At 37.2% G+C, this 15,856-nt stretch overlaps 1 protein-coding gene across 5 annotated transcripts in view; it reads left to right on the plus strand.

Moving 5' to 3' along the window:
* The window catches only part of CACNA2D1 (calcium voltage-gated channel auxiliary subunit alpha2delta 1), a gene marked incomplete at both ends in the record, with an annotated part of 399,650 nt that overhangs the window by 300,781 nt on the left and 83,013 nt on the right, over window positions 1-15,856 (plus strand). For all 5 annotated transcript variants that reach the window (XM_080618635.1, XM_080618636.1, XM_080618637.1 and 2 more), the window contains one exon: window positions 945-1,044. In XM_080618635.1, coding sequence (XP_080474761.1) covers window positions 945-1,044 — 100 coding nt within the window. The remainder of the gene's footprint in view (window positions 1-944; window positions 1,045-15,856) is intronic.

A 15,856-nucleotide genomic window follows, 5' to 3' on the forward strand; every position in this document is an offset into this window, starting at 1 on the left:
TAAATATACAGAAAAAAAATAGTTCCAATGAGCTGAAACCAAACCTGAAAATTATTTAAACTGGGGACAAGGAAGTGTTTTTAATTACTTTAATATTATTCTGCTTTCAGCTTCTAATTCCTGAAGCAATCAACTGAAAATTTCTCTTGTGCTTGCCAAGATTTGTTGTGAAACTCAGACCTAAACCCAAATGACTAGAAGCATATACAGTAGGTTTAATCATGATTTCATTAGCCTGAAAGATGAGAATGTATGCAGACTTCACATGCTTTACCATAAATATTTAAAAATTGTGAATGTTGCTTACAATAAAACATTAATAGAAAATGAGCAAAGAAATCAATAAAACCTCTGTCTGACTTGGCAAGGCTTCCTTTGTCTAGGTAATGTTGAGGGACCAAAGGAAGGATTGAACTTGATGTGTCAAACAGATTGTTTTATGCTGAAAAATTTATCAGAAAGAGGATTTAGTTTTAATGCTTTAAAATGTGAAGTGCTTTCGTATTAGCAATGAGTTTTATCAATGTTTTTTATTTCTTCACTTCTGTTTAGGTTTTTCTTTGAAAGAAACAAGCTGTCATTAGGGTGTCTCAAAATCTGAAGTTGTAAATCTATGTACGGTAGTATAAAATGTTTAGATAATGCATTGGTTGAAGGTGGTAAACTCTCAGATTTCTTGAAATGAAAATGCAGAAGTGCTGTACTGTTATAACTTCACCTGAGCCACAGGGCTGGGGCTCTGAATGCCAGTTTTGGACTTAATTTCTTATTATAACAAGGTAATAAAACTAATGATGAGCTGAAGAACTCAGGAAAATTATTGACAGTTTTAGTGAGAATGTTGGTGACAGTGCTGGTTCATGCTCTGCATTTTTGTATTTTTTTACATTTTAAATAAAATCTGTTAAATTCAACTTTTCTTTTGCCTTGTGTATTTCTGTTAGGAGCGGAAGTGTCAGTGGATTGACGCTGAAGCTGATCCGCACTTCAGTCATTGAGATGTTGGAAACCTTGTCTGACGATGACTTTGTGAATGTAGTTTCAGTGAGTGTCCGCTCTTTCCCCAAAATTTGTATTGTCAACAAAGCCATAAGCAAACAATTTTAATGCCAGATATGAGATACTTGAATGTTAAGCTGCTAAGAGACTTTAATTATACTGCAAAATACCACATTTGGTTTACTGTTTTCTTGTAAAGTATAATGAAAGTCCTAGGATTGTTCCTATCTATACATTTTAGTGTATGACAAAAGTCAAAAACTTCTGTTTAGTCAAATCCTCTTTCCAATATATTAGTGGGGACTGTGTAACATTTCTTCTATTTGACTGATATATAGAATCATAGAATCATAGAATAGTTAGGGTTGGAAAGGACCTTAAGATCATCTAGTTCCAACCCCCCTGCCATGGGCAGGGACACCTCACACTAAACCATGCCACCCAAGGCTCTTTCCAACCTGGCCTTGAACACCACCAGGGATGGAGCGTTCATAACTTCCCTGGGAAACCCATTTCCAGTGGCTCACCACCCTTGCAGTAATCAATCCATTCATGGTTTGCAAGTTTTATGCTGTGCTATGACATAAAATGATACAGAGAAATAGGGGATGTTCCTTTTTCCCCACAGCCAATATTTGCATTGCTTGTGTTAATGGGTGGATGATGACTGGAGATGTACAGGCATACATCTGACCTGCTGAAGAGGTGTTGCTAAGAGATTCTGCAGTTAGCAACTCAATGGGTAGCATAGCACTTTTTCCCCATAGTTAAGTAATATAATGGAGGGGGTGAGTGAGCTGCTGCGTGGTTCTGAGTTACTGGCTTGGCTTAAACCATGACAAAGGGAGAATCCATGGAGGAACTTAAAAATGCAAGTAATTTATTTGTACAGAGGCAGCATATGTGATGAGCAGGTCAGAGGATTGTTAGGAAGAGGGTGGGGTTGTAAGGATTTTCAAATGAAGGTGATGCTGGCTTTTTCAGGGCCAGCTTCTCAGAAGCTGAGATCTTTCAGAACATGATCTGAAACTTCTAGTACTACTTATCATTACTACACTTCAGACTTAAATACCAGACTTCTGTCTCTGTATAATAGAGCTTTTATATAGAAGATAGAGTTGGGTTGTGAGGGTTTGGTTTTTTTAATAGCATTTTAGTCTTTCTAATGCTTGCTAAGAATTTAAAGTTCAAATTCCTGGTTTTCAAGAAAGCTGAAGGCAAAATAGAATACATTTCGGAAGGGGGAATATGGTATGGGCAACTTCTAGTTTTCAGGCTGATGTCTTGGATGTCACGCTTCAGCTTTGTGCAAGATTTTTTTGTTTTTTATTAAGCTGTTGAACTGTAAGGATTTAGGATGTGAACATTGGCATACTCTTAATGACAAAAGACAGCCTGCATGGTAGTGATTTTGAAGACAATTTTTAAGTTCTACAGATGTGTTGTATCGAGCCTGCAGGAAGAAAGACCTGAAATAGCACTATCAGAAATATCTTTGAACACTGCCCATTGCTTCATTGTTGGCTGTCAGTCTAGCTAAACCTTTTTCCGAGTAGCAGAGAGAAGCTTTTATTTGCAATGGCATTTCGTTTGTTAAAGTTTTTTTTATGGTGGATTAGACCATTTTTTTTAGTCTAAATTGCAGTGGAGAAAAAAGAAACTAATGTTATTGTTATTATTATTAAAGGAAATAAGCTTTTCTGTAAAGGCATTAAAGAGCTGAAATCTTGTTGTTAGGCTCACTGGTTTGAAAACAAACAAAAGAAGATTGCAATCCTACACTGCTGGAAATTGATTACTGTGTTCAGTGGAGTTGTGCCAGCTTTTGCCCTTGGAAAATCCAGACCCCCACTACCTCCTGATTTACACAGTTTTCCAACCTTTTTCATTTTTGCTCCCAGCTGACTGGAAATAGTGTATCTTAATGCTAAGCCTTCCTTAGGCTCAGGGTATTTTAAAAGTTAAGGTTCAGCGTTATTCTGGTGAGACCCCAAAATTGGGATTTGTATTAGAAAAGGACTAGAAATCTTGGAGTATTTTCTATAGTACATTTTCCCAGTGGTTTATAACTTAAAAACCTTAAGAACCTTTCTTCTTTGAATGAACTTAGAGGCATAGTTCAGATATTTACCTGCAGAACCAAAGACATCTTTTTGGTCATACTGCATTCCTCCTCAGAGGTTGGCAACACTCATAGAAATATACATAACAGAACATGGCATCTGTAAATCTTTTATAAAGTGCTATTTGGTGTTGTGCACTTATCATTTAAACATCTATATTAGATCCTTTCAGTATTGCAATTACTTTTGTATAACCTGTGTTTTAATGTGTTCATGTGGCATACCTATTATAATTGTGGGAGACGTGTTCTGACATTTTGTTTCTCTAACAGAAAGGGAATCATACGGTGCAGGTAAGAAACAAATGGTTGTACTACTGCAAAGCATTCATTAAGTGAGAGAACTGAACACAGAAGTTTGATCAATTTTTAGGATTTATACGTTATCTTTTTTTTAGTTTGCTCAGTTTTTCCACAGTTCAGCCAAAGCTTCAAACGAAAGTTAAGCACGAGAGGTGACATCTCTAAAGAAGGTGATATATTATCACACTCAGTATTATTTGTTCTTAAGATTATTCACAAAAGCATATGCACAGACCTAAATTTTATCAAACATTCATCCACTACAAAGTTAGTTGCCATAAGTTGTTCACTTATGGTGGGTTTTTTAATGTTTGATTTAGATATTTTAACACTTGATGTAAACCATAATGCATTAGAACAATCAGCATTCTGATTGTTTGCTTAAATCTTTGGAATTTACATAAATGACTTTCATTTATGAGGTCTGAGATCTCATCTTTTTTCAAATATTAAATTCTTCATTTTACTGCTTAGCTTTTCACCACTTAATCTTCTTTGTATACCTTTGGTGAAAAGCTTGACGCTTTATTAGGTTTATGTACTCTGTTAAAAGGCAGATGGTTTATTAATTCTTGTCTAATTTTAAAATAATCTCATTTTTCTTTTCTCTAAATGTTCTGAGGATTACCTAAAGATACGGTGAAACACAAAAAATCATCTGGTCTCAAGTGGTGTTCCTCAGGGCTCGATATTGTGGCTAGTTCTATTTAATCTCTTTATGAATGATCTGGACAAAGGGATCGAGTGCACCCTCAGTAAAGTTGAAGGTTCAAACTTAAACAGGGGAAGTTTAGATTGGATATAAGGAAGAAATTCTTTACTGAGAGGGTGGTGAGGCACTGGAATGGGTTGCCCAGGGAGGTTGTGAATGCTCCATCCTTGGCGGTGTTCAAGGCCAGGTTGGATGAGGCCTTGGGTGACATGGTTTAGTGTGAAGTGTCCCTGCCCATGGCAGGGGGGTTGGAACTAGATGATCTTAAGGTCCTTTCCAACCCTAACTATTCTATGATTCTATGACTGGTGAATGTCATTGCAAGGCCATCCTTGATTATCATTGAAAGGTCATAGAAACTGGGAGAGGTTCCTGAAGGAGGCCTATGAGGATGGTGAGGAGGGACTCTTCATTAGGAACTGTAGTGATAGGACAAGGGGTAATGGGTTCAAACTTAAACAGGGGAAGTCTACATTGGATATACGGAAGAAACTCTTTGCTGTTAGGGTGGTGAGGCACTGGAATGGGTTGCCCAGGGAAGTTGTGAATGCTCCATTGTTGGCGGTGTTCAAGGCCAGTTTGGATGAGGCCTTCGGTGGCATGGTTAATGTGAGGTGTCCCTGCCCATGGCAGGGGGGTTGGAACTAGATGATCTTAAGGTCCTTTCCAACCCTAACTATTCTATGATTCTATGATTCAATGACACCAAGTTGGATGGGAGTGTTGATCTGCTTGGTGGTAGGAAGTCTCTGCAGAGGGATCTGGACAGGCTAGATCAATGGGCTGTGGCCAATGGTATGAGGTTCAGGAAGGCAAAGTGCCAGGTGCAGCACTTGGGCCATAACAACCACAACAATGCAATGCTACAGGCTTGGGGAAGAGCAGCTGGAAAGCTGCTCAGGAGAAAGGGACCTGGGGGTGTTGGTCGGCAGCTGGCTGTATGTGAGCCAGCAGTATGCCCAGGCAGCCAAGGAGCCAGTGTCGTCCTGGCCTGTATGAGAAACAGCGTAGCCAGCACGGCCAGGGCAGTGATCACCCTCTTATACTCAGCACTGGTGAGGCTGCACTTCGAATGCTGTGTTTAGGTGGGGCTCCTCACTACAAGAAAGACTTTGAGGTGCTTGAGTATGTCTACAGGAGGGCAATGAAGCTGGTGAAGAGCCTAGAGAACAAGCCTTATGAGAAATGGCTGAAAGAACTGGGGTTGTTTAGTCTGGAGAAAAGAAGGCTCGGAGAGACCTTATCGCTCTCTACAGCTACCTGAAAAGAGGTTGTAGGGAGTTGGGGGTCGGTCTCCTCTCCCAAGTAATAAATAGTGGGACAAGAGAGGATGGCCTTAAGTTGTTCTGGGAAGGTTTAGATTGGATATTAGAAAAATTTCTTCACCAGAAGTGTTGTCAGGCATTGGAACAGGGTGCCCGGTGAAGTGGTTGAGTCATCGTCCCTACAGGTTTTTAAGATAGATGTGGCGCTTAGAGACATGGTTTAGAGGTGGGCTGATGGTTGGACTTGACTATCTGAAAGGTATTTTCCAACTTAAATGATTCTGTGATCATTATTCTTTACAGAATATTCCATAACAAAAAAGGAATTCCTAGATAAAGTCCAACTCCACTGCTTTATTAATAAATCCAAACCCTGACAATTCAACTTAAACATTTTATTCTAGGTGAACAAAATATAGATTTATTCAATAAATTTCTTAAGGACATTTTTGTCTTGAAGCTTCCTGGTATTAGACATCATTGGATAATTAAAAAGTCCAAAAGCTAGGTGAAATTTTTCAGTTAATACAATATTAATACAATAGTGGATAGATACATGAACACTAGTAATAACTAGGAGTTGTCTGCAGTTTCGGCCAAGAAAGCAACATTTATTTTATGGCTTGTGAGATAATCATAGATTGTATAGTAATAAGGTTTTGAGTTAATGAGAGAGCTGTTTTACTGCTGTCCTCTGCCAAGATGTTATCCCGCAAAAAACCATATGTATGGTGATTCATGCCCACAACTGAGAGACACATATTTAAGCTCATGCCAATAACATACAGAAGTTGACAGGATTATTTAATGAACCATGTCTGGTATGGTATATGGAGAAATCCTGGGGAACAGAAATCTTAAAAGTAAATGTGTTAAAATACATCAGTTCTAGTGATTGAATAAAGTTCTTGCATTTATTTCCATGAAAAAAGGTTGAATGAACTATTAAGTCATGTAAAGATTGCCAGGGGTTAGTATGTCATGATTTCCCCTGGGATTTGTGTTTTTCTTATCTAAAGGGCTGTGCTTTGTTGCAGAAGGAAGACCTGCTGTTTGAAAGAGCTTAAATGCATGAGTAATACAGCTGTTTTCCCACTAATCCAGTTACATGCTTTTATAGCAGTAAGTGGTAGATGATAGGGGCAGCAATTCCATCCCAGCACGTTAGGATTTAGTAACTTGGTTTCAAGTGTTGACACAGAGAGTGTAATTTGTTTATGATTGTGGGTAGGCTGCAGTTTGCAGGAGAAATGTATTTCAACCTCAAGTTTGTGGAGGTGCGGGAAAACAGAAAGGAAAAAATCTACCTTACAGCAACAGACATGTTAAAGGTCAGCAGCTGTAGGAGTGTTTGAAATCACTTAGCCTTTGTAAAAATCCAAAATGGTATTTACTGTTTAGGAACTGGAAATTGGATGTTATGATCATTCTGGGGATAATTGAATCATGGTCTGTGAAAACTGAAAGCTTATATTTTGCTCTTGTGCAGTTCTGCACATAGACTAAGATCAGAGGGAAGGAGATTTCTGGATGAATTGATATAGAAAAAACCCATGCACTCATCTTATGAAATTATTACTTCAGACAAAAGCAATCTGTAGAAGATACATCCCCTTTCCCACTGATTTTTCATAGCATAATATCATGTAATTCCCACAGCTCAGTAACTGCAAACCTGTTTACTTTGCCACCCTTAGTCTCAAATTGATACAATCTTTATGCCTTCCTAATTAAAATATTTAAATGTGATAATACAGAAACAAAGTTTTGTAAACAGCTTTTCAGTTTGTCAAAGGGCTTCTTTCTCTTTCTGCTGCATGTTTCTTCCTGCATTCTGCAGTTCAGGTTGCTCCTATATTCTCTTAGATACAGAAAAACATTGCTTCCTTCTGCAAAATAATTTCTTCACCTTGTTTGAAAACTTAACAAGCATGCCATGAGTGGAAACCTTAGTCTGAAGTCCCTTTGAAGGGAGGAGGATACTAGATTTTGCAGCCAGATAGCCTATTGTGCTTATGCTTTTGTTGCTCAAAGTTGTATATTTGTATAAGGGTACTTCTGTTCAACTGGCAAAAACTTCCAAAATTTTCTTTAAAAATAGCTTAAGGTTTAGTTCTTTATTGCTTTAATGTATTTTTAGTGAACCTTTAATAAAATTGCATACTCAAATACACTAAAACCTAGATTCTTTTCTTGTGTTTTTTTTTTTTTTTTTTTTTTTTTAAATTTTGACCCAGAAAATTTCAGTGGTGGTTAGTTTTTCCAAATAACATTGCTATATGAAGGAGAAATCAAACATGATCGTGGTATTAGTGTGAGATGCTGCTGGCATGACACGTACATGATGTAGTTATGTTGGTATATCTAGAGGAGGAGATGAATAGGACTCCTCTCTGAAGGGGCTTGCCAGTAAACTTGCTAATACACTTTGGTCCCTACTTTCTCATCCTTCATAATGCATTATATTAAGGATAAAATATAAAGATGCCTGCCATCTTTTTCATTATCTGGCAAATTAGAAAAGATAGAGAATCAAGTTCCCTCTGTAGGTCTGTATAAGCATCTCTCTTACTGCTTTAATCCTGGAGCATTTCAGGTAACAAATCACAGTAGCTCAAATTAAGTATACAGTCTCCTCAGCATCATAGCTGTATGAGGCAGTAAACAAATGTATTTTATTCCTTATTTTTTGGGGGAAGGGGTGTCATTGTCAATAAAAAGTGATATAAAGGGAAGTTTAGAGCTAAGTGTTGAGCTTTCTGATTCTTTTAACAACAATCCATCTAATTATATCATGACCTTGCAGTTTTTCTTAAATTGAGTAGCTCATTTTCAAGAGAAGAGGGAACAATGATAGCTGTAGAGAAACACATCTTCATAAGAATGATCCTTAATAGAAAATCATTATCATTTCCTAATGGAAGGTCATTATTTTGCACTTTCCCTAGTCAGGGACCAAGTGAGTTGTGGTATATATTGTTACATATAGTTTCATACAGATGTGTTTAGAAGTAGGTGCTGGATTAAACAAAGCTCAAAGAATTTATTAACAAAATCTAGTGTTCAATTTCTGCATTTCTAATAGTTGCAGGTAAGGTAAGGCTATATATCTATGGAAATATATGTATGGGAAATATATCTGGAGGAAATGTTTAGCAAACTTAATGAAGATGAGTATTCTGTAAATAACACAGAAAAAGTGGGAAATGTGGAAACCCAGCAATTGTTAAAAATTTAGAAATTATTTTCCTCTTAAATAAATTAATGAGAATAGGAAAGGAAGCAGGAAATGCAGTAGCATGAACAACATTGTGAAATGTTTGTATGCCTGCAGAATTACAATTTAATTTCATTTCCCTTCTAAAGAGAAAGTCAAGAAAGGAGTCAGTGATGCTGCATTAAAGTATTTCAGGTGGGGCTAGAGTTTACAGGAAGATTAGGGTAGGGAGGATGTTATATTAGTTGGCTTTTTTGAAAAAAGGTTAATTTATTTCAATGTGACCCTGATCCTCTGGAAAGCAAATGACACTGCTTGTATCAAGAAAAAGGAAAAGTGAAGGACCACTAGGAGTCAAACTTCTTGACTCAGTATCTTCTCTGAGGGCTGAAAGTGGTTTATGGTTGATTGCTTGGTTCTTGAGAACACCTTCTCACACTCCTGAGTGAGTCATCTGGGAAGTTGAATTTCAGACATACTCCCAAACTTACAGGATTTTACCTTTTTTTGGCTGTTCTGGAGTTCATAAATAAATAGGCTGATAACTGATTTAATCACAGCTGAGATGTGCTGTCACTGGGGAAAACTCTTGCTTTCATAGACTCTCAAAACACTGAGATAAATGCACTGCAAGAATCACTAGTTGAAGCTCAATAAATTTGAATGGTATTGTAATAGTTAATATGCTTCAATGAATTGCAAAGAAAGATTCTTGTTATCTTCATATGAATATTTAATGCTTTCTGGAAGATTCACTTTAAGCAAACATCTACCATTAAATGTAATTGTTAAGGTCTGTTACATAAGTAACCAACAGAGTTTTAAGGATCAGTGATATATGGATAGTAAGAAAGTATGCAAGAGATCAGATTAGAATATGTCATTGACTCTTTTAGCCTTAAATCAAGGTGCTGGTTCCTTGGTTGGTTGTAGCTATTCATCATCCACCTTCATTACTAATAAACTGGAAAGTACTTAATCTTTGTATGATGCAAATACTTTAGCCTTCATCTTTGTAAATAGGGAAGTACTAAGTACTTTTTCTTACCTGTGTACACTTAACAGTTTAGCCATGTCTATCTAGCAGCAGATATGCTCAGTAGTTAGGCTTTCCCTTATGCCTAATGTACTTAGAAATTTGCTGTTATCTTTAGTTTAACCATCCCTACAGTGTTGTCTGTGCAGTAAGACAGAACAGTGCATACTTATATAAAACAGACATCTACAGAATGGCCCATGATAAAGAGGTGAAAATTATTTCTTTGCTGTCTGGGTGATAATACTCGTTATGGTAACTGCTTACAATTTTCTTTAATAACTGGGTTAAAATAACATGCCAGTATGTAAAACAGATATAATACAAACCCGTGGTGTTGTTAGTGCAAGGTCAAGTCTCCTATATCTGAGAATTAATACTTAGCTAGCACCAGGGCTACCTCCAGAAGCCAAGTTGCTTAAGCTAGTAAGCTTTCATAAAAATACAGACAGCCAGATCCCACACAGAAGCTACTCATGTTTGTATTTAATGGCCATCCAGCCATACCTGGTATATCAATATGAAATTCACAAAAAAAGCAAGCGTTTCAATATTTGTTTTTTTTTCTGATTTCTCACTTGAACTGAGCCTTACATAGCTACAAAGTTAAGAAACCTGTAGAAGATGAAGCTAGTTTTCTTTTAGAGTTACGAAAGTATAACCGAGCCATATAAAGTTAGGAATTTGTTTGTTTATATACATATAATTTTACTTGCTATCAGAAAGCATATAATGACAGATTCAGCACCCCAAGAGAGGTAAAGCTGCTGCAGCTCCGTGATACAGATCCAACCAGTAGTGAGGCTGAAAATGTATTCCCAGTGGGCACATGCACACAGAGCACATATATATACCACATAACATATATTCACATACACCCCAGGCCAGCCACAGAGGTAACACAGACAAATGCAGAGCCATGGCTAGCAGTTTCATCCTGCTCCCCTCTCTGGCTAAGCTGGATGGAAGATTTTATGTGAGTGTATATGTATGTATATATACACACATATATATACACACATATACATATATATATGTAAAATATGTGGATCCCTCTATTTGCCCAGCAGCTGCCAATTTTCCCCCACTTGTTCATCTCTAAATCAGTGATACCCATCCCTTTCCTCACCTTGGCTCTTCCCTTAAATATTCTATACTAAGTCCTATGCAATCCTGACATGTTTTTAGCCTTGCACACCATAATGTATCCCATACAACCTCCTCGAGTCCAAATGCGGAGTTCTTTTATTATAAATTATTGCCTAGGGCGTAGTTAGTTGCGGGAAATTAAAAACACCTCCAGAAGACATCCTGACTATCCTGAGGACGAATTATGGCCAGGAGGTGTATATAGGGCCTATAGGCGGAGCCTGGCCTTCTCTCTTGGACTGGGATCCTAATTAAAACATCACTGAAATCACAGAATCATAGAATGGTTTGTATTGGAAGGGACCTTAAAGATCATCTAGGATCAGCTGAATCATACCACCTCTGCTCAGCTGAGCACGCAAAAGGCAGGCAGTGGCAATATAAAACACAGGCACTTTTGAGATTTTCGTACCTGTTTTCTTTTTGTGTGTTGCAGTTTGTTTCAACGTATCAGCTTATTTTTTACTGTTATGTTATTTACTGTAACTTTGCTGTGGAAGGAAGATGTTCGAAATGTATGTAAGAGAGAAAAAAATAATGGAAAGGGTTGGAAAAGGAATAAAGCAAATCTTAAAATGAGATTTGTTTCATTTTAGATCTGTCACAAAATGTTAATTCTAGGGAATACAGTACTTGAGTGGATGAAAAGCCAAAGGGAATGGAAATTAGAAGCTGAAATTCTACATTAGCATGTTAGGATATTATTATTATATTAGGGATATTGCTGGAAACTGTACATTCATTACTGAACAGTATAGCTGACAATTCCTGATGACTAGAAAAGTCACCTCTGTTCCCACTTTGAGGGACTGCTTCGGGCATCCATCAATACAGATTTTTATTGTCTCCTCTTATAGCTGTCAAATGTCAGGAAGTCAGACTTCTGACAACACATGGCACAGGCTTCTGTGATTTCCAGAATAAGTCCTAGCTCTCTAATAGTATTAGTAGTGTTTAAAATGAGTAGTTTAGTAGTATATAAAAGGAGGTGATACCTCTTACCTCATGGTTCCACTGGTTAATAAATCTGTTGCCTATTTCCAGTTTCTTAATTTCCAGTAAAGCACAAGTCTTGCTAAAGAGACACTTTCTTTGTCGGATGTATCATCAGTCCCCAGGGGGTTTTATGTTATATCAGATGCTGAACCAAAAGTGCATTTCTGAGTCAGCTTTCCAACTGGAAGACAATTATTAGGGGACACTGTGACACTATAATTAAAAATTTGTGGTGGATGAATGGTCTCTTGACCAATGAACGCTTTCCTTACCAGTTGTGAAGAGGCTGGGCTGGGCTGTCTTTAATGAGGCTTCTGGGAAAAGATGAATTACCATGTTAATGAAAGAAGAAGAAAATTCAGGCTGTCCATAGCGTTTGGGATGGGACGGGGTATTTTTTCTATCATATCCCTTTTTTTACCATAATTTCTATAAAAAACCATATATTTGGTAGGTGAAAATTATAAGACATGTGGCAAGATGTTAGCTTGGAGCGAATCTACAGGATCTCTTAACTCAGGCAAAACATGAATGAAATACTCATTGATTTCTCAAGTCTCACACTTTCAAGACTCACACTTTTCCCTCCTGTCTCACGCTTTCCTGCCTTAACAGCAGCATCTCACACATCAGCAGTGTGCGGCTGCAGCCTCTTTATTGCTCATCAAACCCAGCCACCATCTGCAGTAAGGCACATTGCTCTGCCCTGCAAAGGTGACATGCACATTGAAGTCAGGCCGTCAGAATATGGAGGTGACATGGTAGCCCCTGGCATGCCCCAGTTGTGTGGCCTGATGCTGAAATGGGTGTCTATCCTGTAATTTGGGGCACTGACTTGCTTTCTTCTTGGTTTTGATGCCCTGGGTAGCAATCTCACATATCCAGTGAATTTACAGATAACAGTTTAATACTCAGACCTTCATCTGGTCACCAGCAATAGGACATGAGGAAATGGAATGATGCTGTATCAGGGAAGTTCAGTTTGGATACTAGGAAAAGGTTCTTCACTGAGAGAATGGTCAGAAGTGGTCATAGCACCAAGCCTGTCAGAGTTCAAGGAGTGTCTGGGTAATGTTCATAGTCATATGGTTTAGTGTCAGGTAGTTCTGCAAGGAGCAGGGAGTTGAAGATCCTTATGGGTCCCTTCCAACTTGAGATATTCTGTGATTGGCCAAGCGTATTTCGTGCTCTAAACAACTTGAATTTCACTGGATGAAGTAAGTGATAATAAAAGAAGCCTACCAAACAGTTTTCTAGAAAGTTTCCTTTTGTTACAGCTCTCTCCTAGAGTGTGTCTGAGTAGGTAGCAGTGCCGTATAGTGAACTGCAACACTGCAGCACTACAGGAGTGCAGTCATTCACATTAGCCAGCTTTCTCTGGGAGATGCTAAAGTTTACAGCACTGAACTTTTTAGAAACACATGATTTGAAGTAAATAATACATACTAACTTAGCCACAGCATCATGAAATGATCATAAATGAGTTCATCTTGCTGAGCTAATTCATCTTTCAGCCTGCGCTGACATTCTTTGTGGTAGCTCTGAGATTTACAGCGCAGCATCTTACTTTATGGTCTGAACATTAATCCTTTTGTGCTCAGTGGTAGCATTGCATTGATTTATGTGCAGATAATCGTGTTGGTTAGAAAGGTTAACAAAGGTAACTGAGAGCAGATTTTGGCATAGTATTTGGTCTTTTCCCAAACATTTATCTCATATCATGATAGAGTATTTTTTTCAGCAGATATTTTGTGATCTAACAGCTTTACTGTTGTTGAACACTGCTGTTCTATAATCTGATATACATCTGATCTATAATGCACTCTAATGCACTTACATTTCAAAATGAAAAGTGGTACATTTTAAATCTGGGGAAATGCCAATACTGTAAATTGGCGTATAAACCTAATTTTATTTCATCCTATACTTGCAATGCAACTTAAAAAATGCAGGTGTGCTCCGTCTGTGTACTAGAACAAGGTTTTTATATTTTCTCTACAGTCTATACATAGGGTTGTACTGTATACCTGAAGACTGTATGTAAGTCATAGGATAGGATAAAACAGTTACTCTATAGCAAGATATGAATGCTGAGCTTTAATACTATGTATTTTTTTTTGGCATGTCAAATAAGAAGCCTTTATTGCTTGAGCTGCCTCAAATTTTCTGTGTACTGAGATCTACATGGGAATAAAACTTTGCAAATTGCTTTTTTTTTCTATTCTCTAAATGGGGTCTGATTATTATTTATAATATCTTCTCACTGCTGAAATGCAGGTTCTAACTGACCTTATTGAAGATTCAGTTATTCTTGGGATTAACCCTAAAATCCTATTACCAAGCCTAAAGCAGCAGGAAAAAAAGGAAAATAAAACAGCAAAACTGGATTTAGCTACAAGACGAAAGCCTGGTGAAATCAGATCTATTTCACTATTGCTCATTTAATATGTGTAGATACAACTGGGTCACTAAGCTGATTTAGCCATGAGGTAGAAGTAGCATAGCAACAAACCTCAGCAGATTGAAAGTCAGCACTGGTAGCATCTGATTAGGTCTTCAGCAAGCTGACTATTTTGTTCTCGGTTTTCAGTATTCCCAGAGTGATGCTTCTGATTTATTCAGCCATAATGATCTTGGTATTTTAAATGTACAAGTTTTGTCTTTATAACAAATTTAAGTATATGAATTAATGTTTTGTTTGAGTTTATATACTTTTTCTGTAAAGGATAAATGTTTATGAATGCTTAAAGATACGCATTTTGCCTACAGTTCGAAGCAGAGTCTCATTTAGTGTCGGGAAGTTTTGAAAGGGTAGGTTTTTAGTGGTGTTTTTAGGAGTTTTTGGGTTTTAGCTGAGAAATATAATTTCAGGAGATTCTGATTAAACATTCTATGTTCAATCAGTAGATGTTAGTAAAGTAAATGGGATGTGTGAAGAAGAGGGGGCAGCAGGTAATGATGGTTTGGAAAATCTGAATTTTTAAACAGATTTGATATTAAACAATATTCAATCAGAATATTATCACTTTTACAGACATTGGAAATGCAGAAAGACGTTTAGGTTGGAAGTTGGTTTACAGCTTTTCCACGATAAGTATTGCAAACACAGTTTGGAAAGCTGTGGAAATTGAGATGCTGGTTTTGGTAATATGAATACTTTGTATAGAAAAAATAAATCTTCATCCTCATGGAGCCGGGACCTTTTGTGTTTAACATGTGCAGATTTTTCTACAAGGAGGAATTCTGGATTTCAGTATTCCTGCTTCTTCATTCAGCTGGCGCGCAAGAGTATTTTATTGGTTTAGTTGAAATGAGAAATGTACACCAGTCACAGAAAGTGCCAACAACATCCACCAGAAGTATAAAATTTCCCATTTCAAGATAAATTTATAAGGACCAGTTCAACTTTGTTGTTTTCGTGCCACCTAGTGACTAAAACGTGGAACTGTTTTAAAAAGTTTCACTGATTTATTGGTTTTGATTTGTCTATGTTGTTGCATTCTCCAGTAATGAGATGATTTACAGCAGATTTTGTGCTTTTAAAAGTAAATTGTGGACTCAGCGCTGTTTTCCTTAATTTCTTTTCCCGAGGATTTGCATAAACTTATTGCTATTATTTTTGAGAATTTTGGTTTTCCTCAGTAGATTACTGCTTTGTCGAAACAGACTTTGCTAAATGTTGACTGAAGGGAACTTTCTTGAGCACACCATACAAACTATTAAGCACATATGTCTACATAAACCTATTTTTATATAAATATATATACACACATATGTATGAAGATAGATACAGCAGAAAAAAAAAAAGTTGTTGATTTTCAGAAACAGTAACAAGCACTTTCTGATCAAGATAAATTAATCATAGAATCATAGGATGGTTTGGGTTGGAAAAGACCGTAAGATCATCCAGTTCCAACTCCCCTGCCATGGGCAGTGACATCTCCCACTAGAATGCCTCAAGGTGTTACTCTTTATGTTTATTTTACGCTGCTGGTTTCAGTCTCTGCTTGTTCTACCAGCATTATATATATGTGAATTCTAAGACAGTTAAATGAAA

This window comes from Psittacula echo (assembly GCF_963264785.1).
Source record: "Psittacula echo genome assembly, chromosome: 1".
NCBI classification, from domain to species: Eukaryota; Metazoa; Chordata; class Aves; order Psittaciformes; family Psittacidae; genus Psittacula; species Psittacula echo.